Source organism: Dromaius novaehollandiae, chromosome W (genome assembly GCF_036370855.1).
Source record: "Dromaius novaehollandiae isolate bDroNov1 chromosome W, bDroNov1.hap1, whole genome shotgun sequence".
NCBI classification, from domain to species: Eukaryota; Metazoa; Chordata; class Aves; order Casuariiformes; family Dromaiidae; genus Dromaius; species Dromaius novaehollandiae.
In genome coordinates this window covers 21,931,081-21,952,821 of record NC_088130.1, presented here as the reverse complement: position 1 = coordinate 21,952,821, position 21,741 = coordinate 21,931,081, and the positions used below count along the sequence as shown (strand labels likewise).

The 21,741-nt window shown below is 44.4% G+C and overlaps 1 protein-coding gene across 1 annotated transcript; it reads left to right on the top strand.

Moving 5' to 3' along the window:
- Positions 1 to 5,343: 5,343 nt before the first annotated feature.
- Positions 5,344 to 14,342, top strand: LOC112991249 (major intrinsically disordered NOTCH2-binding receptor 1-like). Its single transcript, XM_026113601.2, has 3 exons — positions 5,344 to 5,551; positions 12,831 to 13,076; positions 13,931 to 14,342. The coding sequence occupies exons 1-3, from the start codon at positions 5,387 to 5,389 to the stop codon at positions 14,108 to 14,110; spliced, it is 591 nt and encodes a 196-aa protein (XP_025969386.2). The 5' UTR covers positions 5,344 to 5,386; the 3' UTR covers positions 14,111 to 14,342.
- Positions 14,343 to 21,741: the final 7,399 nt, after the last annotated feature.

The window sequence follows — 21,741 nt, the reverse complement described above, 5'->3', positions numbered from 1 at the left end:
TTTTGTTACTTGCATTTTTCCTATTTGGGCCTCCATGTCTGATAGCAGAATCCTCTGAGACCTGCATAGGAGCAGGGAACTGCTACAGTACTGCCTGCAGCAAATGCCTGCGGTCTCCCGACTTTCTCTGACTGCAGGCAGACATAACCCTTTATGAAGCTTGGTATATGAAAAGTAAGATATAATAAAGCAATATTCAGTGGAGCAGAAGCTAGTATCTCCAGTGAGTTCTGTAACCGCTGAACTTGGCTGTTAGGAGAGGAGTAGGACTTCTGCCTCCGTTTTGTAACGCAAGCCATTAGGCATGCTCTGAAAATACGTAGGAGAGCAAACCCTGAGGGCAAGACAGCTGGAGAAATGAGTCTGAAAGGCATCATAGGATGTCGTAATCACTGTAACAACTTAATGTGAACTTGCCTCCCTTCAAGGCTGTGCAGAAAGGGGAGCTCTGGATCCACGCTGAATTACTGCAGTGTCCCAGTAGACTGCCCTAAGCATCTGACATCTTTGTAGTAACTACTGTGTGTTAAGTTACGATGCTTGTTGATAGGCATGAGTAATAGATTCAGGTTCCTATTTTGTGCCCATAGTAAATGAAAGGAATGCACCTTTTCTGACTTGACCAATTGTGCCTTTTGAGTCTCTCCATGGAGTCTCCTTTATAGATGTGATGTAGATATCCACACCAGATTTAATATACCGAGGCTCGCCAGTAAGGATGGCAATCATATCCAGGAGGAATACTTAGCGGCATTCTTACCTCCGACAGAAATCAATGTATGTGCTTTCAAATAGCTGTAAGGTCTTAGGTTTGGCAGATACTGCCATGCATTCAAAAACTGCAGCTTTAATGATGTGCTAATGTATGATTTTAAATTAAATATCCTTTTGTTTTAAAAAGTAAAGAAAAAAAGAAAAATAACTCTGACGTTATGGAGTGTGACGATATATTTTGTATAATTAAAATGACACAGTGTGGTATCAATGCACAGAAAGCTCAGCTGCTGTTGTACATAACTCCTCAGTGTCACAGACACGCATTTTAAAATATAATGGAATTATAGTTGGCAGGCATAAAATACGATCATTATTTTAAATTTTCTTCATCCTTACCCAGAATCCAGTCCTACAAATACTTCTGCACTTGCTTGAATAACAACAACAAAAAAAATCAAACAAATGTTAAGGTGTCTCCAAAATAAGGGCCAGAGGACTTCTCTTCTTTCAAATGGGGGCATCAGCCACACAATTTTAAATGTTTATTCTCTGCTGTTTCTGAGTAGTCCATGAACAAGAAAGTTGACTTTATTGCAAAATGGAGAAGCACATTTTTAACCCTGCCTGCATCTGTTGAAAAGAACTGAGTGAATTGTGCTTCAATTGTCCTTATAGCACATCGCAAAAGGAAAGACGTTTGAATAGGAACCGAGGACAGAAAGCTGCACAACAAAATGAACATTCTCTATAGATGTAATAAGTGAAACCAGAAGGTTATAATCTCAGCTCCAGCTTTAATTCCTTCAGTATCTATAGCACAAAACTATTAATTAGATGTATGTGAATTATTTGGAAGCGGGTCTGTGTTTACATAGCAAAAATGCCTCTTAATTCCTTCTCTGAAGGAACTTCAAAGCGTTAGTTTTACCTTTGCTGTTTTGATGCACTCCATTAGCTTTCGGAGGAGCAACAGAGGTCAAAACATCTGTTTTGTTAGAAAACGATCAGCAGCTTTGGGGCATGTGCCCAGCCTGTGGCCTGGGTCCCGGCGTGCTCGGTGGGTGTGTGCAGGGCAGTGCCGCAGACCTGGCTGACAGCCGGCAGCGCTGCCCAGCCGTGCTCAGGGAGGCACTTGCTATCGGCCCCGGTAGACATTCACACCCCGCTTTACTTGGGCTGGAGTTGGTTTCCTTCCCCCTCCGTAATGATCTCTCTGCATGAATGTGTTTTCCTTTCAGCCTGATGAATATGTAACACTTCAACTAATGAATTTCAAATCGGTCAGGTTCAGCTGGCAAGGAAAGGTGGAATTCACTCCGGTTCACAGGGGCGCGAGGAGGCCTCTCTGCTAATTAAATCCCACTTAGGCTCTATTTTGATGGATTAAGTGGGATTTAAGTGGTGCATAGGGCTCGTGCTAGGCCAGTGCGCAGTGGGGATACTTCATTGCAGAGGCATACTAGCTAAATGCGGCAGTGACCACAAGTTACAAGTTACTCCTCCTTATACCTTTCTGAAAGAGAAAAGGGATGCCAGAATTTTAATATGCTGTCATTTATTCTGGGCAGTGTTTGTTGTTTCATTCTGGAAGATGGGTATTGTTTTGGTTTTTCATTTTTTCATTCAGTTTCCGTTGTCATTTTTGATGACAAAGAGGCTGTCATTTGCCCATTGCAAAGCTGAAAAAGTTTGAAAAGTTTGCCTGCGCAAGGAGAGCAACAGAGGCCCTAAAACATGGCAGGTCAAGTGTAAACAGGAAATTATGAACCCCAAAAGATTTTGAAGAGCCCTGTAGAAAGGATATCCAAACTGATAGTAAAAGGGACTTGAAACACATCAAAAGCAGGCAGACAGCTAGGGAATCAATGGGACTGCTTGATAACACAGGTGTGAAAGAGTACCCTGGAGATGACAAGGCTATGAAAGAGAAGTTCAGTGAAGTCTCTGCACTAGCCCTTATTGCTGAGAAGTGGTACAGTTTCTCAAGCCTTGCCTATTCCTTATAGTGGGGTGGTCAGAGAAGATGTGTTACTTTAAAGTAAATATACAAGAATATTAGACCAACTGGATGAGTTAGATGTTGATAAGTAACTAGGGTGGCATCCACGTGGGAATCCTGAAAGAGCGCAGTGGCGAAATTACAGAACTGCTGGCCACGGTGTGTAACTTGTCATTTCAAACAGCCGCTATGCCAGAGGACTGGCAAATTGCAATGTAATACCTACCTACAGAAAAAGGAGTCCCTAGGGGATCCCAGGTACTATGGGCCAGGGAATCTTAAGTTCTTTTCCCAGTGCAGTAATAGTCTTTAATAAAGATCACTGAGTACATGGACAAACATGGGCTGTTGGGAAAGAGTCAGCATGGCTTCAGTGGTGTCCTAAGCAAACAGGATCTGGTAAGTACAGTATCTTTGGATTTTAAGTCTTTGACAAAGTTCTGCATTAAAGAATATTTGAGAAACTGTTCACACAGGACTGCAGAACAGTCTTTTTATGGCTTGAAAGATGGTTAAAGGATAGGAAGCAAAAGGTGGAGCTCAACAGTTGCTTTTCAGGATGGAGAAGGGTCAGCAGTGTTGTTCTCCGAGGAATGATGATGCGGTTAGTTTTGTTTAACATTTTCGTTAATGTCCAGAGGAAGCGAGTAAACACAGATCTTCAACTCTGTGGATGATGTTAAGCTCTTGGATGACCAAGTGTCGTCTCGATGGCTAGGAACTCCAGAAGGACCTCACAAAACGGAGCGCCTGGGCAAAACGTTAGCTGATGGACTTCGTCGTGGATAAATGTAAGGTAGTGCAGGTATGGAAAAAATAGTCTATACTATGCTTACAAGATACCAAACTTGCAACTCGTAGTTACAGATTTGGAGATCTGGGTGTTATTGGTTACTGTAGTCTAAAGTTACTGGCTGTATAAGAGTAGTAGGAAAAAAAAGCCAGCTAGATCCTGGGCTTAGGCGGTTGGACCCAGTAGGGCATTTTTATGTTTTTAATGTGATGAAGTAGTGTCAATAAGTAATTTTTTACAGCTGCAGCCCACCTCATATGCCCCAGTAACATGGAAAAATCCTGTGTTCATAGGGATGCTAAAAAGGGAATATACGCTCAAGAGAGAAGGCATGGTTGTATTTTAGAACACTAATTATTACTCTTTTAGGTCTGCACAGGGAAACAGAGCGACTACATGTTATGCTAGATCTGGAACAGTAACAGTAATAATATGGAGGTGTGTTACAGAGCTTCAGGTCTTCACTATCCTGGAAAAAAAAAAAGACTTGTAAATTTAGCAACAGGTTCCTCAGGAGTGTGTATGTCCACTCAGCAAAAATTATCCCTACTGTCTCTTTTGTGGCTGGTCACAAATACAGACTAATCTGAAATTCTAATATAAGTTTCTTCTTGAAGAGCGACATATTAATAATTGTTTGACAAGCATTCTGTCAAATAATTGCTAATAAATATATGCAGGAAAAATTCATGAGCTTTTTAATTGGATAAGTGGTTTTAACTGATACGTATATCAAATTATTTATTTTTTAAAATAGCACCTCATGTTATTAAAATTTTAAAAATAGTTTACTGGCTTTATTTTCTTTTTAAATTTCAGCAATCCTGTATAAGGAAAGTGGATTGGTCAATGTAACTTCTGCTTAGTAATTCTCTGTTCTAAGTACAAGGTAAAAGTTTCACAATGCCCTAATTCCCAGTGCTTAACTCAATCCAAAGTAGGTTTTTCTAGATTTCAAAAATGAACTTTCAAAAACTTTTCCTATGTGACAGTGTTACCTGAAATGAAACATGTCTTATGAAAACTGAAATGTTTGAATACAAGGTTAACCTAAATATGAGGTTACTTTTGCTGATTGCAAATAACGACTATGAGGATAAAGGGAATTTTGTTAGCTGAAAGTCAAAAGAACTTAATACTTATAAAATGCTGACAAAAAATAGCCAATCTCAGAATAAAATAATGGAAGTGGAGGGACTGACGCCCCACCATTCAAGTCAGTAAGAGGTTTCCCATTCACTTGGACAGGAGCAGAGACAGTTCCCTGAAGAACACTTCTGTTATCAATTGCTTCAAACAAATTAATATTTCCCCGTGCAAAGAAGAATTTACTGTCAGAGAAACCCCTGAACCTAAAGAAGTGCATGTCATAGCAGTCATGGTAAAATGGTACTGACCGACGTAGCACAATGAGGTGTCCTGGTACCACCACGGAAAAGGAGGTCTTGTGCCACTCCGTGCTTTGTACTATGGACTGCTTCTAATTTTCTGAAAAAAGAGCTTGCTTTGAAGTACTGTAAGCTCGAAATTTTCGGCAGGTCCCTTGAGGAAGTGCTGGTATGCATTTAAGTGTCTCATGCATCTACTCACTGATACTCTGTTAGCTTTAATGAGCGCATATGTATCTATCAAAATACACCTTGAACTTGAAAACTTAAGCTAGGCACTTAAAGAAACACGTCCTGTCTGCTCTGCTGCTTCTAAACGATCTTTTATCATTGGTAGATGATATAAGCGAGCCTGACACCAAACAGGGGTCAGATACAGTTTCAGGAAACTGTCGTATCCTTCTTCACGTCATTAATAATAGAAGGAGCGTGCACAGCCAGGAAGCAGGAGCTTGGGCTGTTTTCACTATTACTCAACAGGAGGGAAACATGGATTTCTCCGTTTTGCCAAACAACAACCATCCCGATAAATTCCTACAACTGGAGGTAAAGTCTTTAGTGAAAAACTCTGCCTTCCTCCAAGCCAGCCTGGCAAAATTCCCAGAAGCAGCTTTACCTGGAGTGCAGCGGTGGCACAACAGAGTCTATTCACAGGTAAGGACTAACAGAGGCTGACTTTTTCCCCCATTTTTCTACCTCGTTCGGGGGATCCGGAGACAAAACGACATGTGAGTTTGAGCCTTCTGCTATTGATTCAGCCTCCAGCGTCCCCACCGAATCCACACCGCTGACATCCCCAGAAGTTTTCCCATTGACTTCAGGGAGGGTCAGGCTCCAGGAGAAGAGTGACTATCTTCATGGTGGTCCACCTATTTATTTCAATATGTTAGGCTTTTTACTGCTTGTTGTAGCATTTCCATGGCATTTCCCAGCAAGTCTATTAATAACAAATTGCATTTATTTATTTATTTATTATGTATTAAGGGGGCTGATGAAACTCCCTCGCTGAAGAAATTTGAGGTCGGAGAAGGATGGGAAAAGAATTCCACAGGAGATAAAAATCAGGCTTAAACCTGAAAGCCAGGCTGTATTTGCCTAACCCAATGAAGTGCTATATGGCATTAGAGGTTCCTGCTAGTATCTTGCTGGCTCGTATGTCTACATAGTTTATAGCAGCTTCCTCTGTTTTGCCTTGTTTTTCTCTTTCTGCTTTCGCCCTTTTAGCACCCTGGTAGAAGGCGGCTCTAAGTGTGAAACATACTGACCATGTTAAATGCAAGTTGCTATAAAGAGGCAGTAGCAGTTTCTTGGTAAAGAAAAGTAACTCTGCCCTGCGCAGGGGAGGCCCTGGAGCTGGGGGAAGACGTTTAGCCGTGGAGCAGAAGCAGCCCAGCCGCATCAGCTCACACCCCGCCGGGCCCCGCTTCCTCCTGCCACGGCGCTCCTTTCCGGCCGCCCCGGGCCCTTCCCCACCCCGACGGGAGCGCAGGCTCCCAGCTCTGGTTCTCGTCAGGGCACGGGCGAGCACGTCGGCGGCTGTGGGGGACGGTGAGGGGTCGGCATCCTGGCGGTCCGTAGGGTGGGGTCCGACACCCCGGGGGGCTGAGGAGAAGGAGCCTACAAGGCTCAGCCTGGGGAGGGGAAGAGAAAGCCATGAAGGCCCCCGCAGCTGCTACCGCCCGTCCCACTGCTCCCTCTCCTCCATTTCTCCTCCGCTCCCCACCAGCTCTGGGTCCAGGCCTCATCCGCAGGCCTGCTCCCCTTTCTGCCCCCTCCTTACCTTTCCTAGCCCCTTCCCAGCCCCCCATGCCACCTCTGCCCCGCCGCGGCGAGCTGCCCCTGCTCCCGGCGATTCCCCCGGGAGAACCCCTTCCCGAGGGCAAGGCCCCGGCGGGGCACCCAGCACAGCGGGGCACGGCACGAGGCCGGCCTGGCTGCCCGCTCTGCAGCCGGCTGGCGGGGTTTCCTGCAGCTCCCTGCCCGGCGCGGGGACGGTCTCCAGAAACGCGGCTGGTGGTGTGGTGTGCTCCACACCGGGCGCGAGCCGCTCCGTTAAGCGCGGTCATCAGCGCGCTGGAGGGGCTCGGATAAAACGCGGTGCCCCCCGCGCGCGAGCTCGCCTCCTTTGCCTTTTTCTCGCTGACAGTGAAATAAAGGGAAAGCGCTGATGATTTCCAGACGTCAGCGTAAACACGATGGCACCAGCGGCGCGGGAATAGCATGTTGTGCTTGAAGATGAGGGAGCTAATGGGGTTAAGGGTTAGTTAATTCAGAAACGGAAACGGGGAGGGGAAGGGGGCGAATGCATTTCTGAACACATGCGCGTGACCCCCGGGCTCCTGCAGTCATTAAATGTGGAGGGTCGGTCCCTGCCCAGGATTTCATTTTCTTTTGAGAAACTGTTGCTACTCGGGACTCCCTCCACAAAGTGACTTTATATCTGTGGGCTCTTCCAGACCGCTATCATGCGGCCGTGCAAATTGAAAGTGCTCTGAAATGCTTACGTGTTTCCTCCACGTATAAGTATTTTAATTTATTTCCATTATAAAAAGCGGCTCCACGTAACAGCGATTTGTATTTCTGGTAAAAAAGATGTTGCTCTCTCTCCTTGCTTTCCTCTGCTGGGTCCGAGTAGTTTTCCCACTTACTGTATATTTTCATCGTCTACTTTAAATAAAATAGTTCATAAAGCAGTTCAGGAATCTTGGCCCTCCCTTGTGCAAAGCAGCATAAAAAGCACAGACCGGTTCTTTTGCAAATAGCTAGTTGCTGATCATCCCGAAAGCTTTCAGCCCTGCTGCACTCTCTGCCCCGCACTATGTTTTTAATGCTCAGAATACACCCAATTAATCGTCTTTATCTGCTGCCGCCAGCCAAGCTGCATCGCTCTCCTTTAGTCTAGCTGGTCATTTGCTGCAATTCCCAGACTTTTCTTTCCTGCCTGTATTCTCCGCTTTTCCCTACTTCTGGAAGAGAAGGCAGAGCATTTTGCTTTTGAATGCTGCGCTACTTCTTTTCGCTGCTGTTGGTGCTCAGGAATTCACAACCCTCTACAAATTTTGCCACTGCATATATTACAGCGCCCACGCTAACTGCACTCCTAACCTGCGCCCCCTCCCCCCCGGTCTCTTATCTAAGCATAACACTTGTGTCTCGGTGCTCCTTTGCATGTGTTTGAAGCCGGCAAGATGAGATTTTCACCTCTTAGCCAGGTCCTGGGTTACAGTCGCTTGTTTGTCCCTTGGCTCGGACCAGCATTACATACTTTCACTGTTCCCTTATCCTTCCCTAGACATCTGCAACTGGCCGCGGCCAGACACCAGCTGCAAGGTTGGCAGCAGCTTTGGTCTGACTCCATACAGCAATTTTTTTATAACGTACTCGCAACCCTGCAAAGCTCTGTAATGAATGATGGGCAAAACAGCTTTCTTCAAGCAAATAATTATTTATTAGGACAGAAGTACTGCAGACACTCTATAATGAAAGTAGTCAGGCTGAACACCTCCTTTGCTCTAATATTGCTCTTCCTGAGTCCTATCATTTAGGGTTACATTTTTACAACCATCTTCTGACCTCCTATTCATGTCAGCTTGGCTCCCAGGTTACTTTGTGGTACGTGATACTGCTCCACATCTGTGAAAAGCACATCTGATGCCCTTCGTTTCTTTTGATAAGAAACCTTGTGTTCACAGGCGTGAAGAGTCCTTGGGAAGAGCTGTCTGCCCTTTTGGCTTTCACATCTGCTTGCCTACTCGTGGCAGGTCTTCCCGGTTGCTTTTTCGCCTCACCCTCTGTTAGATCAGATGAATGGAAAATAGATATAGGAAATTCGAAAGATCTAATAACTGATACATAAGTTTTACTTGCTGATTGAATGCCTTGCAATACCTATACAGTTGTTACAGTTACTACAGGGATTGATTTAAGTCACTGTCTAGCAGCTTTTTGTCCGTCAGACCTTTTTGTCTGTCTTAGAAGCAGGTCTTTATAAAAGAGAAGTGCCCTTCCCCGGGCTGGGAGTGCTCTCCAGGGCGCGTTGCCACGCTTTGCACAACGCAAGCCTGCAATTCTCCACAGATTACTTGTTAATACAATAATCACCTGCTTCCATTGGGCTCGAGGAGGTTGTTGCAAAACAATCCCTGCAATATCTGGTGGCCCGGAGTTTCTCAAGCCTCTCTGGGGCTGGCTTGCAGGCGCAGCAGCACACCCTCAGCCTTTGCCGCTTTGGTTAATGATCCCTTTCGGGCTGGCGCGGGAGGCGGCGAGAGCCAGCAGCAAGGGGCCGAGGCCGCCGCGGCTGCGTTTCCGGGGGCCTCCAGGATCCCTCTTCGCGCGCTGAGTCCGGCTTGGGCTTCGCGCTGTGGAACCCGCTTGTCGTTCAGGCTTCTCGTGGCTCCCCTCGAGGGGGATCCGGGCGGGTGGGCGGCCGGGAGACCGAGGCCTGCCCTTAGCGCTCCCTCGCCTGGGTTTGGCGGCGTGTTAGCGTGGCCACGGTGATTTCATATCGCAAAGCGAAGACAGGCTGGTTAACCTCCCAGATCGTTTTAATGCTGACGACAACAGTAGCAACAACAAAAAGATTAAAAATGACATGCAAATATTTCCTAACAGCAGAGATTACTTTAGAATTGATAACGTTATCCATATTGTAACGTATGTGTGTTTACAATTTGCATTACGAAACAACCGGCAAGGAAACCCTATGGATAAAACACATTTAGATCCCGGGGTGGAACCAACATTTTCTCTCTGCAAATCTCGAGGCTTTCCACAGGCTCCTCTTCCCGGCTGGGTCGGCTCTCCGCGTCTCTTGGGGAGGGCCAAACTGTCCTCAGTGAGAAATTGGTTAAAAGCAGGAACGGCTTCCTTGCTGGCGAGTTGCCTGTTGATCGGCAGTTGTGTGTTCGCAGTTGAGCATTTTTCATCTCGTTAAATGAGTATTTCTTCAATATGTTTCAACTACAGTTTCTCATTTTGTTCATAACTACTGTTGCTTTGAGTATTAGCTATTCTCTACTTCCATTTGGTGAAGAGTGACACAAACTACATGCTATAATTTCTGATTCACAGCAGAGCTGTTCCACCCTCGCTCAAGCTTGCTCCTCAGACGCAGGGAATACAAGTTGTGTAATGTATACGGACGCCTCAGTTTACAATACTTTCCCCTTTCTTTAAACATTTATTCTCCCGAATCAGAATCAAGGAACAGAAATCTGTGAAAACAGTGCTGGAAGATGTTGTGGATGTTAAAAGAAGTAATGTGCAGTTTTCCCCTTGAATTAATACTTGCAGGTATATTTTTATGCTCTAATCTCCTTCCGTTTCTCTGCTTTTTGGGTAAATACATATGTTTCATGCAATCTGCGTCTCCATATCATTTCTTGGACCTAAATCTTTTTGGTCTGTGCTTGAAATGTCTGTCTTTCCTTTTTCCTAACTAGTCTCTAGGACATAGCTACCGCAGAAGTTTCACCACCAAGCATTCAGCAGCACTCGAGCATATTCTCCTCGTTAACTTGGCACTTCTATGTCTGCCCTCCAAAGCCTTCTCCTGCCCCAATTTCCAGTTCTCGTGGTAAAATCTCTTTGCCCCTCCCATCATATTTCCTTGATAGTTTTCCTCTGGGGTACCACATTCTCCTGTTCTCATGCCTTGTTGCCCATGAGAAGGAAGGTAGTCCTCAGGCAATGGAGCAAAAAAAAGTTTTGCCACAAAGCACTCTTCTTATGAACAAATTTTGCATCATGCCTTTTATTTGCAGTTTTGGAGTCTTTTTATTTAAAACAGCTTTAAAAATTACTGTCAAGTCACATTCTTTTCACAAGATTTTAGCCTAGGGAGACTGAACATCCCCTGGTGAGATAGTTTGCCTTCTTCAGCAAAATGTTCTCCAAGTTCAACTATCTAGCAAGCCTGAGGGAAGCATCATTAAGGTTTTTGACAAATTTTAAGTAAGAAATAAATAAAATAAAATGAAATAAAATAAAAGACAGTCAGAAAGAAATGACAGTTAAAACAGCAGCTCAGCTGAAATCTGGCCAGCAGAATCCAGCGGGCTTCAGTGCCAGCTGCAACTGCAACGTGAAGAGTAATGTTGTCAGGGGATATGTCAAGGTTAAGGAAATGACATATGGAAATTATGAACTAATAGAGGGACTGGGAGGGCACTGAGGATCCACCCACCTACTAATGATAATTATTGATGGGAAACATGCTTAGTCACTCGTGCATGATTTAGTGATAAGAATGCCAGCGTGATGCTTCCTCCCAGGGTTGCTTAGACAAAGGCTGTTGTTTTCTCTTCTCCTTCTTTCCATTTTAAAGGAAACCAGTCCTTCCGCTCCGTTCCACACCTGCCTGCCCCAGACTGACTCACACGCGTCTGTGCGTGTGCATGGGCCCTGAGGCATAAGGTATGTGACGATAGGGTATTGCAGCTGGCTCCCACCAAAAGTGGAAGCTCACCCCCCTCACACTGCGGCGGCCCCTCTCCCTTGGTGTGCTGCCTCTGTGTTTCTCTCACCCTGCTCAGGTGGCAGAAAAATTACTCGAGCAAACAAAAGCAAATAGTTTTCTACCAGCTTGGGGAGCTGCACTGGTTGGCATGGTGTCAGGGCAGCCCCAGAGCCAGTGTGTGGGAAGAGGTGGGACCCCACGAGCCAGGAGCAGTGCAAGGAAGAGCGGGATGTGCCCCAGCAGCAGCGAGCCCTTTGGGTACGCGAAGCCGCCGATCCTGTGGCACTGTAGGGCTGCAGATCTGAGTATAAGTGAAGTACCCTGAAAGTTTCTGGGAAAGATGTCATTTTCGGTAGTCTTCTGTGGAGAAATATTTGTCAGGTCCAAGCCTCTCCATCAGATGGAGACTCCCCTTGCTCAAACTGAAGTTCCTAGGGACAAAGCAGCTTATGGGGAAGTGTTATTTGCTAATGAGGAGGTTTAATTTACACTGCGAGGATACTATGAGAGCAGTCCTGAGACACAGGGTAGGTATTAGTGTGAGGCAATGGCTGCGTCAGAAATAGGTCTGTTGGGGAAGCTGGCAAAAGGCTGGAACCGCGCAGCAGTAACAGATTAATTCAGAGTTTTGGGGAGGAAAAAACTGTGGTGAACTGAAATGTTGAACAGCTTGAACTGGACGGTCTGATGGCCTTCCTCTTTGCAATCAGCCTGCAAGAGATTGTAACTACAGCCTTGCCAACTCTGAAGCTACTCTTCGTCTGTGTTAAGCAGCAGCTTGTGAGTTCTCCAAAAATCAGATCCCACCTGGGGCATTTCTCCTGCTTCATTGCCATCCCCCTCTCCTACACAGTCTGATTTAATTATTGCTGTTGTTGGGGTGCTGCTCAGATCGTTAATTACCTTTCAGTTCTGACAGTGCCTGAACTAAGGACTTTTCCTCCCATCGATTGTAGGGCCCCTTTGACATCTCGACACAGGTTTAGCATTCAATAACATGAACAGAGTGGCAAATCGTACCCCTGCTGTTTGAGGTGCAGCTCCAAAAAAGCCAGGCCTTTTGTCCCCCCACCCCTCTACTCTGTTCAGCTTTCTTCCTTACAACTCCACTTCTGCATCACGGACCCTCAGTTTTCAGCAGAGCTGCAGGCTCCACTGTGGTGCTCCATTACACTGTCTTTCTAAACCAGAGGCTCTTCTTCCAGCAAGCATTATAATGCCTGTTCGTATTAACAGAGGAGTTTGATGTTCATATTGTACCCATGTGCTTTCCACAGAAGGAAGAAATCTACACAAAGCGAACAGTCAGCCCCCCTTATTTCACTGTAGATGTTTGCCAGGACAAGAAAAATTGGTGCATGTGCAATTTTAAAAATGGTTTTATTATATTACAGATGATAACTCTGGAATGGGACCTGTGTCATAGGTAAATGAAGATGAAAGCCACCTTCTGTTCTAACTTGTGTCTTCCAGAGAGAAAAGAGAAATGTCACGGAGCTGCCTGGCTTAGGATTGAGCAGGACCAGCCAAGAAATGATAGACAAAGCACTTGGGAAACATATTACACCCCTCACCCTTAAATCCACAATCAAAAGCAACCCCTTGTACAGTGACATCCACATGGACGGTGACTGGGAGGAGAAGAAAAAGATGCCTTCCTGGACTGCGCAAGACTTTGACAGGCATTCACTGCACTCCAACTTGGCCAGCAGCATCAAGGTAATGCGCTGCTGAAGGGCGTCTGAGCAAAAAGCGAAGCGCTCAGGACAGTGTGTTCATGTGAACCACTATATAGCACGTTCTGCTCTCTCCTCGGTAGGATTCAGGGAAGTGAATATGAACATATTTTCCTGTACAGACATGACACTAACAGGAGTCTGATCAGAAAAAGAAGTCTACATATCTGGTTAGACTTCAGCAGTTTCAGTTCTGCTGAAGATGACCTCTGTGACTAGAGAAAGTCTTCAACCGCAACACCCCGTAACTCAGTTTCCCCGTCTATAAAATGGGTACAGTACAGTTTTTAACCTCACATGAGAAAAACACAGGGGAGATCCATAAATGAGGTACTAACATACTAAATGGTCACGTAAATACCCATTTAAATAACATCATTCTGTTTATCAATTAACACGCATTTTCTCTGCCTTACCTACACCATGCAGAACTCTTCCTTCTTGTGGGCTGACACAGATCACTTGTACAGTTATCTTTGTTTTTTGGTTTTTTTTTAACTGTTCCTTTTTTGGAAAGTGACTCGTATTGGCATTTGCAAATTAGCCTCTGTTCTTTGACATGGTTTCTTTTGGGTCTTTTAATCGCTTTTCAATGGCTGGTGTCCTACATTTGGTTCCTGGCTAAAAAGTGGTTTTAATTTTCCCCAGTGGAACAACATTTGCAGCATCTGGCAAGTAGTGCAACCTATGTTCAAGTGAAAGTCTCTTGCATTTATGTTATGATGCCTTAAATTCATTAATCATGATCTGATGATAGCCAGAATACTTCTAGCTATGTTCTAATGACTTCATGTGCAAGACAGAGGAACTGAGTTCATTTTCTGATTTTTCTTTTAGGAAAATCCTAATGACCTACAGTTCTGGATGGGGGATATTTATACTCCTGGGTATGATACCTTGTTAAAAAAGAAAGAGAGGGAAAAAAAGCATTCCAAATGTTGCCGAATCATCCTGCTCACGGTACTAGCTGTTTGCATCCTGATTACCATAGTCACGCTCAGCGTTTTACTTACTTAATGCAGCCAAATACTGTTGATGGGAGTTTTTCAATAAATATTTTTATTAAGCTATTCCCCTCCCTTGTTTTATTTGGATTCCAAAATTTTTGTCACAAATACAATTTGTTCGACATCACTATTTTATAATGTTCCTGTGCAGCATACGGAATTGATCCTGAAAAGAAACAAATACTCTGAGCACAACACAACTTGCCTTATGGGTGTAATTAAAAAGAAAACTATAAATAAGCTACTTCTCATAATGCCTTATTCTTTTGACTAGTGATTTGGGCCAGAGCCAATCTCTAGTATGGTACATATGGTCAGTATGAGCAACAATTTGACTATTTGCTCTAGTAAATATGCACCATCGTGCTCACCTTTTTACGCTGGCTGTGATTAGACTACAGAAAAATATGATGAAGTGGCATTCAAGATATCCCAAAGAACTCTCAAACAAAAATTACACATTACTAGTGACTGAATGCATTGCTGCTGAGACTCAGCACTTACCAGAAAGCTAGCCTAAATGCATAAATGTTTCCTTACGCTTTTTCAGAGGAGAAAAAGAAAAAAAACAGTCTTTGAACTTCCATCAAAAGAATTACCTGAGACAGGGTTTCTTCACCCCTATGTCATGTTCGTTGAACGCGTAGCACCTCTGTCACCCTAAAAGACAGAGTGTCAATATTTTTTTAATCTGCCATGTCAAAAACTGGAGCAAAATTTGTGGAGTATAACCTGGAATTAGAGTATACAGTGAAAAGATTAAAGACTACGTGATATAGCCATGCTGTGAAAAAGGCCCTTTGTAAAGGAAAGGAACAAAAATAAATGGTGAGAGAACTGAACTCAGACAATTAAGTCCATGCACCTCGGAATAACTAGGAGAATGAAAATACGAGATGAAATGGCTATATTTAATGACAAAATAAAAAGTGAATGAGTGAACAAAGAGAGAAGCACTTAAATGACTTCTTTTCTCTCTGACAAGCACCCCGTGTGCTGCAGACCCTTATACCTCTGCACTGGAGCAAAGGGCTATGCTGCTGTGGAGCCGGAGATCGCCCTCACTCCCACGGGAGAATCCCACAGGGGCACGAGAGCCGGGAAGCTGGTTTTATATCGGCACTGCCTCTCTTTGCACAAAAAGTGCTTTGAAATAGGTCAGGAACAGGCTAAAGGCAGAAGGGTGTATATTGCCCCCTCTGAATCCTGGACATGCTCTGTTTAAGCCTTGCGTGGTTTTGTGCTTTGATTTAGGTTGGGGCGGATTCATCTTCAATCCCGGGGTGACAGGAAGGTATGTGTATTTAATTCCCCGCTTCCTTGCCCGGTCCAAGCTTGAATCTAGCTTGCACCCTAACTGCTTTGTCCCTAATCTAGTTTGTACCATGACTGCTCTGAAGAGCCAGGTTAAACAACATGGTGCTTTAACCTGGTGACCAGGCAACAGCAAAAGTGTAGCTGCATTTTAATGCAAAGCCACTGGCACAAAATTAGTACCTATGTTATAAAACTGAACGGTGCTGTAAATATGCTGGGGAACTCGGTCTGCTGGCTTGCTGCAGTTTTAGTGTAGACAGGCTTTTTGTCTGAAAGATCAGATCCATCCAGCTTATAGGAGTAAGCGCTTAGAAGCATTTTACAAGACTAATAGCTGATATTACGAAGTAATTATTCACATTAAAGCAACAATACTTAACTGTTTTTTCCAGCCCGAGTACATTTGCTTTAAGTGCATTGCATACAATGCAGAAACGTATTTTTGTAAATTATTGAGGCCTGTAGGCGGAAAGCCTAAAAGCAAAAAGCACTGTAATTTCCAGGAAAACAGCCAAAAATGAGAGTTTCTTAACTGCATTGCTCTCCGAGGGTTTAGCAGCGGGGATAAAATCGTTTTCTCCATGAGTCCATTACTGGCTGTTTCAGTCCGGCTGCGCTGCTGTCATCTAGCGGGGAGTCAGCAAAGGCGAAAAAGCTTCCAGACTCCGTTTGGCGCTTTTGCCGTGATGTGCTTTTTGGGGATTTCCACCCCACCCCCCCCCCCACACACAATTTCCCTTTTGCGAGCTTGTCCACGCGGGCTCCTTTGCTGCCACCTGGTGGCGGAGCGCGGCCCCTGCGCGGCCCTGCGCGGCCCCTGCGCGGCCCCTGCGCGGCTCGCACGGCGCAGAGGCGGCAGGAAGCCCGGGCGGGAGCCCAGGCCGTGCCCTGGCGCCTGGTGCGAGCAGCTGCGGTCGCCCCGGGGCAGCAGCCCGCTGCTGCGGGCTTCAAGGAGCAGTCGTAGGGGTCTGCCCGTTGCCTGCTCGAATGCGAGTGGTTTCCTTGGGGGCTGAGAAAATAAACAAGGATTGAATATTTTTGGGGGAAAAAAAATAGAGTGAGGGATGACCAAAGACCGCTTTGCAAGGCGGGTGGAGCATGAGAATCCTTCAGAATTTACTTCTAAAAGCAACTGAGGAGACACCACTTCTTTAACCACTGGATGATGGCTAGACGTGTTGTATGTGAGCAGTTTTGTTTTGTGATTGGCAAGATTGCTTTGTCTTGCTGCTTTTACTGCTTGAATTTTAAAATTTATCAGTGATGGGTGACTGAAGCAAAAAAAAAGCCATCGTGTAACCCTTAGGATGAAGATTATGTTTGGGAAATTGAATGTTTAGTGTATTCCAAAAGTGCTTCTAAAGCTAGAAGAGTAAAACCACTCTAGTAGGTAATGGCATTTAAACTGGACATACAACATTTTTTCCGTACTAGTAATCTCTGAGATCTAAATTCAGGGGTCTATTCCTAGCTTGAAGAGACCACTTACGCATATACTTTATTTCACTTCAATAGGATTTAAGCAGGTGCTTAAAGTTAGCAAGTAGTTCAGTTTGGATCAGAACAGGAACAGATGTTGGCATGGCCATAAATCTTTTATTCCAGTGATAATCGACTCAAATTCCATCAAAGTCTCCTATTTAGTGTCTCATATTCTGCTTAATAGCCAGTAAAAACATACGTATGAAATATAGGTCCAGCATATGCCACTGGGTCACCCATTGCTACATTAATATATTAACACAGTACTATTACATTACCAGCTGTAAATGTAATATTCTACAACCTTCTCCTATACTCTGCCTTCTCCTACAAGAAGGAATGGTGGCATCTCTTTCTCTGTTCCTTGCTTTTTAGTTTCTCCCCACACACCTTTGGCTGCTAGTGAAGGGTATGGGAACAGCTCACCTCTGTTGCAGACTTGACCAAAAAAAGTTCCACTGGAAATGTGTTGCTTTTTGGCCAGTCTGGGTGCTATGGGGCAATCCTTGACTTCCCAAAGAGTTGGCATGGCGATGTGACATGCTCCTTCAGCTGTGAACAGGCCAAATTGCTTGGTGGACTCTTGATCCACACCTGACCCAGGCTCTTTGTTGAGCAGACTTGTTTTACTGTATCAGGGCCTTAGAGAGAGAAAAATAAAAACACTCTGTTGCCTTTCTACTCGTAGAAGGCTAGAATGACTAGCCGTATGGGTAGCACCTGAGTTTTACATCAGCACAAGGACAAAATTTGATGAGGAAACCCAAGAGCAGGAGGTTCGTATTAGAAAAATATTTTGTTAAGACTATGATTGTTGAATAGACACAAAGCAATCTGAAGACTCCAAAGGAGCTATAAAGCCATGTTTAATACTGACACTGAGCTAGCACTGAAATTAAAGTTCATTCCAGCGAAATCATTTAGGCGTCAACTTCTCAGAGAACTAATCGTTAAGTAGCTACACCTAAACAAATTTCCCTTCCCACCAGCGTGTTCTAAAATGTACAAGATGTTATGAAAAGAAAAAGGCTTAAATCAGTCTAAATTCACTTTGCCAGAAAGTCTGTAAATGTCAGTGAGCCTGGCCTGGGTTTTACACTTATTTGCTATTAAGCTGCCACAGCCTTTTAGGTTTCACATTAGAAAAACATGGAACACTAAATGCTAGTCTGAACAAAAAGTATGGAATAGCAAGGCTGTTACGCATCTACATGGGACCTTTCAATAGGAGACAGCAGTCATTTTGTTGCACAGTTATGCAAAAATACACCTAGACATTTATTTTTGCAAGCTGAATTCCATCGTAATTATATAAGGAAAAGAAAGTATAAGAGCACTTGTTCACTCAGACTCTGCCAACTTCTGATTTCACTGACAGTTTCGTTCACAAGTGATTTTAGCAACATTAGCCTATCTCTCTCCAGCAAATATGGATCAGCTTGCAGAACTTTCTACGAGTTGGAATTTTATTTTTTTAGGTATTTTAGTACAGCCACTCTTCCCAACCTGCTAGAACATCTTGAAAAATTTTGAGGATGACATTCCCAACCTTCCTCTTTCTTCCCTGCATTCTCCCCTGCCAAAAAGGTGTCAAGTCGAATAACCTGCAATAAATATGCAACTGAGTTCTCCTTTTATTTACTTTTAGTCTCTGACGATGTGGCACACTGGCTCCCGTTTGGTTGTGAAGCTCCAGCAGGCACTATTTTTGCAAAATTACAGCTATTTCTCTACCTTACTGAACTATAGAGTTCATCTTCACGAAGGGTCTTGCAAGGCTGGTTACTTTAGGCTGGCATGTGTCTTCACAGTTTCTAGCTTCGGGGTTTTTTTTCCTTTTTTTTCCCGGCAATACACTCACTAGACAAGTTTTAAAATATGAGAAGAAGGAGGAAAGAGAGACTCTTGATTTTGACATAGGTAATGCTGGGTGAAATGTAAAAAAGGATAATGCAATCATGTGAGTCTTGAGACGTCAAGCACGACAAATTTCTCTGGGCAGGGCAGAAGTTCCTCTTTCCATTATCATGCTGAGGTGTGTGAGGGCTGCATTAATATTGATTTGACTGCTAAAGAATTATAAGAGCAGAACCTGTGTGGATGCGTTTCTGTATTTCTGACTCACTATCACTGAAAGATCAGGAAGGTGCCCCCAAATCTCCCTGCTGCTGGTTAGTTAAGAGACGCTTTGACACAGAACGGGCTGCAGCGTCCGCTCCAAACGGCCTCGCTCTGCTTCGTTAAGGTCTTGTAAGCTGGGAATAATTCACTGAAGTACAAATTTATGTGGCTGTAAGTCCGATAAACTCAGCACCAGCCGGCTGTTCAACACAACAAATGTGAGGGTCCCATGGACTATTTTCTCATGTGATTTTACTGTCTAGAAGAAGCCTCCAGATTTAAAACGTCTAGAGCAGCATCAAGTTGTTCCAGTAGGGTCGTTCCCTGCTGCTAGACCCGTAGGTATAACATCAGGTGCGCCATCTCCTTTTGTCACATGAGATACATTTACAAAGCCTTTACCACTCAGTATTTTAGGAGGATTATGCTATTTTTTTGATGACAGCACTTTTCTCCTATATAGTTTCCTTTATTTAAAAAAAATGCTTTCTGTGCTATGTAAGTATTTTTTAGGATCTCCAGAGCACTTCTATAGATTCACAGCTCTGCTCTGACCTTACCTGCGTACTCGATTGGCTTACCTGCCATAACCCAATGATTTGTATTGCTTAGCAGCGCAGTAATAAAAACAGGAGTGACTTTTGTAACCACATGAGTTGCTGTTTGCGGAGGATATGGAAAGGCTGTCACAGTTCCAGTCCTATCTCCCACAACACCAGTTCAGACTCCAGCGACTGCTGTGTGCAGACTTAGTGTGCATGAATTCACATGTAAAGACCCTGCAACAGAGCTAAGTTGCAAAATTCAGGGGTTACGGAGGTACTAGTGTTAGGTTTGGGGTTTGTTTGTTTTTTTGCAACCCGTTTCCCTTGCAACCAGTTTCATTTAAGCTTGTAAGTGCTGGGATCTGGGCTTTTGACAGATGTGCGACCTATCCCACTGAGCTGGGCTCAAACCATAAACTTACTACGCTAAATCTTGAAAATGGCTCGCTGCCTAGGTTTGCAAGTGCTCAGCTTCTCTAGACTTGCCCAGCTGCGCATAGCAATGAATGACGTCTGCAGCTACGCAAATAGCGGTGTTGCAGACCCCGGATCTGCCCCTCCACGGATACTTCCCAAATACAAGCAAAACACAGGCAAGTTGCTACTGAAGTACAGATGTAGTTCAAGTTTGAACCGAGGTGGACTCTGAGAACATGCGGTTTAGGATAAAGAGCTTCTGCCCATGTGCCCTCGAAGGTGTGACACTGACTTCCCCCCTTTGCGGCTGCTTTTGTGGCCTTTCCCGGGAAGCAGCCGCTGTGGTCAGTGGTGGTGTGTGCCCTGACAGCCCACCCGCTTCCTAACGGAGGGACTTTGCAGCAGTTTCTAGTCATAGAGGGCAGCTCTGTGGGTCTCCACAGCTGGATACGCTTCAGAGTGGTTCTGCTACTGCCCTAATGCTGTCCAGCAGACACTGAATCCAAGAACCAGAATATATTATGAATGACATTTGTTACCTTTTTTTCAGCCTCACACCTAATATAATTCATCTGGCTGTGGAAAATACATGCTAAACACTCTCTCCTGCGATATATTAAGCTCTATTAAGGCCACCTAGCAACAGAACTCCTGTAACATAGACATATTTCAAGGCATTACTGAAAGAAGCCAGCAGCTTTTGTGTTACTGTGAGAGAGGGGAGTAACTGGTTAATGGCAGTGTGACACACTAGAGTTTCAGGAGAAGATCTAAATCCCGACTTGGTGTTCCTTTCTGTTTCCACCCACATATTTCGTTTCGCAGATAGCTCCAAACAGCCCAGTGTCTCAACCAGTGTCCTTGAAGAGGGCTCGTTTCCCCTGGGACTTCCTCTGTGCTGATTGTGCTTCTCTTGGAAATGCTCCAAAAGGTCACTTCCAGCTCAAAAATCAATTTGCTGCAGCTGCTGCAATGAATTGAAACTCTTGTAGCATTAAGTAGGTTCATCTGTGAAGTTCCTTGTTGCTTGCTGTGAAATTAGTCATGTTGGAGGAAGCAGTGTGGAGGTAAGGGGAGAAGGGGAGGATGCTTTATTACAGCATGCAGTTGTACCACACACATGGCATAAGTCTGTTGGGTACTGGGTTTATTTACTTCCAATTTGGTGAACTTCTGTCTTTTAATGCTTGTGGATGTGAGCTATATAAAGTAAATTTTCAGTCTTTAAATCTACATCTCTCTAAGTACTGCTGAATATTCAAAAATATATGTAAATGTACATCCTGAAGCAACATTTTGTCTTTGGCTGTTAGGTTTGGTCTGTTCTAACTTAGTGCCCCTTCAGAAGAGGAGGAGGTCAAGATGATCTGTGTTGAAGATGATAGAAAGTGGCTTTGTAGTGGAAGATGGGTTTTTTTGTGTCTAGTCTGATCTCTGTTGGCTGCACTTGCTTTTTCTGAGCTGCAAGCACAGTCACCTATTCAAAGTGCTTAATATGCAAGGCAGCCCACAGACTTCTTAGGCATTGGAACTGTAAGTGAATAATACTCTGTGTATTGCTGGCACTGTGGCTGTGTGGAGGTAGAGTTAAATAAACATGGGCCTTCAATCTTTACACTTGTACCAGTTGTGTTTCTTTTTAATGAATAATGTTATAAGTGCTATTACAGCTTAATGAAAATCCAGCTGAACCAATTATAAGTATACCACTACATGGGATAATCCATATAGGCTTCTCTCAGTGAGGAGCTGAAGGTGC

Excerpts from the sequence above, each read along its gene's own strand:
- LOC112991249 (XM_026113601.2), top strand. The coding sequence starts at position 5,387 with ATGGATTTCTCCGTTTTGCCAAACAACAACCATCCCGATAAATTCCTA. Across the intron at positions 5,552-12,830 it reads ACAACAGAGTCTATTCACAG|AGAGAAAAGAGAAATGTCAC; the intron begins GTAAGGACTAAC and ends TGTGTCTTCCAG. Across the intron at positions 13,077-13,930 it reads ACTTGGCCAGCAGCATCAAG|GAAAATCCTAATGACCTACA; the intron begins GTAATGCGCTGC and ends TTTTTCTTTTAG.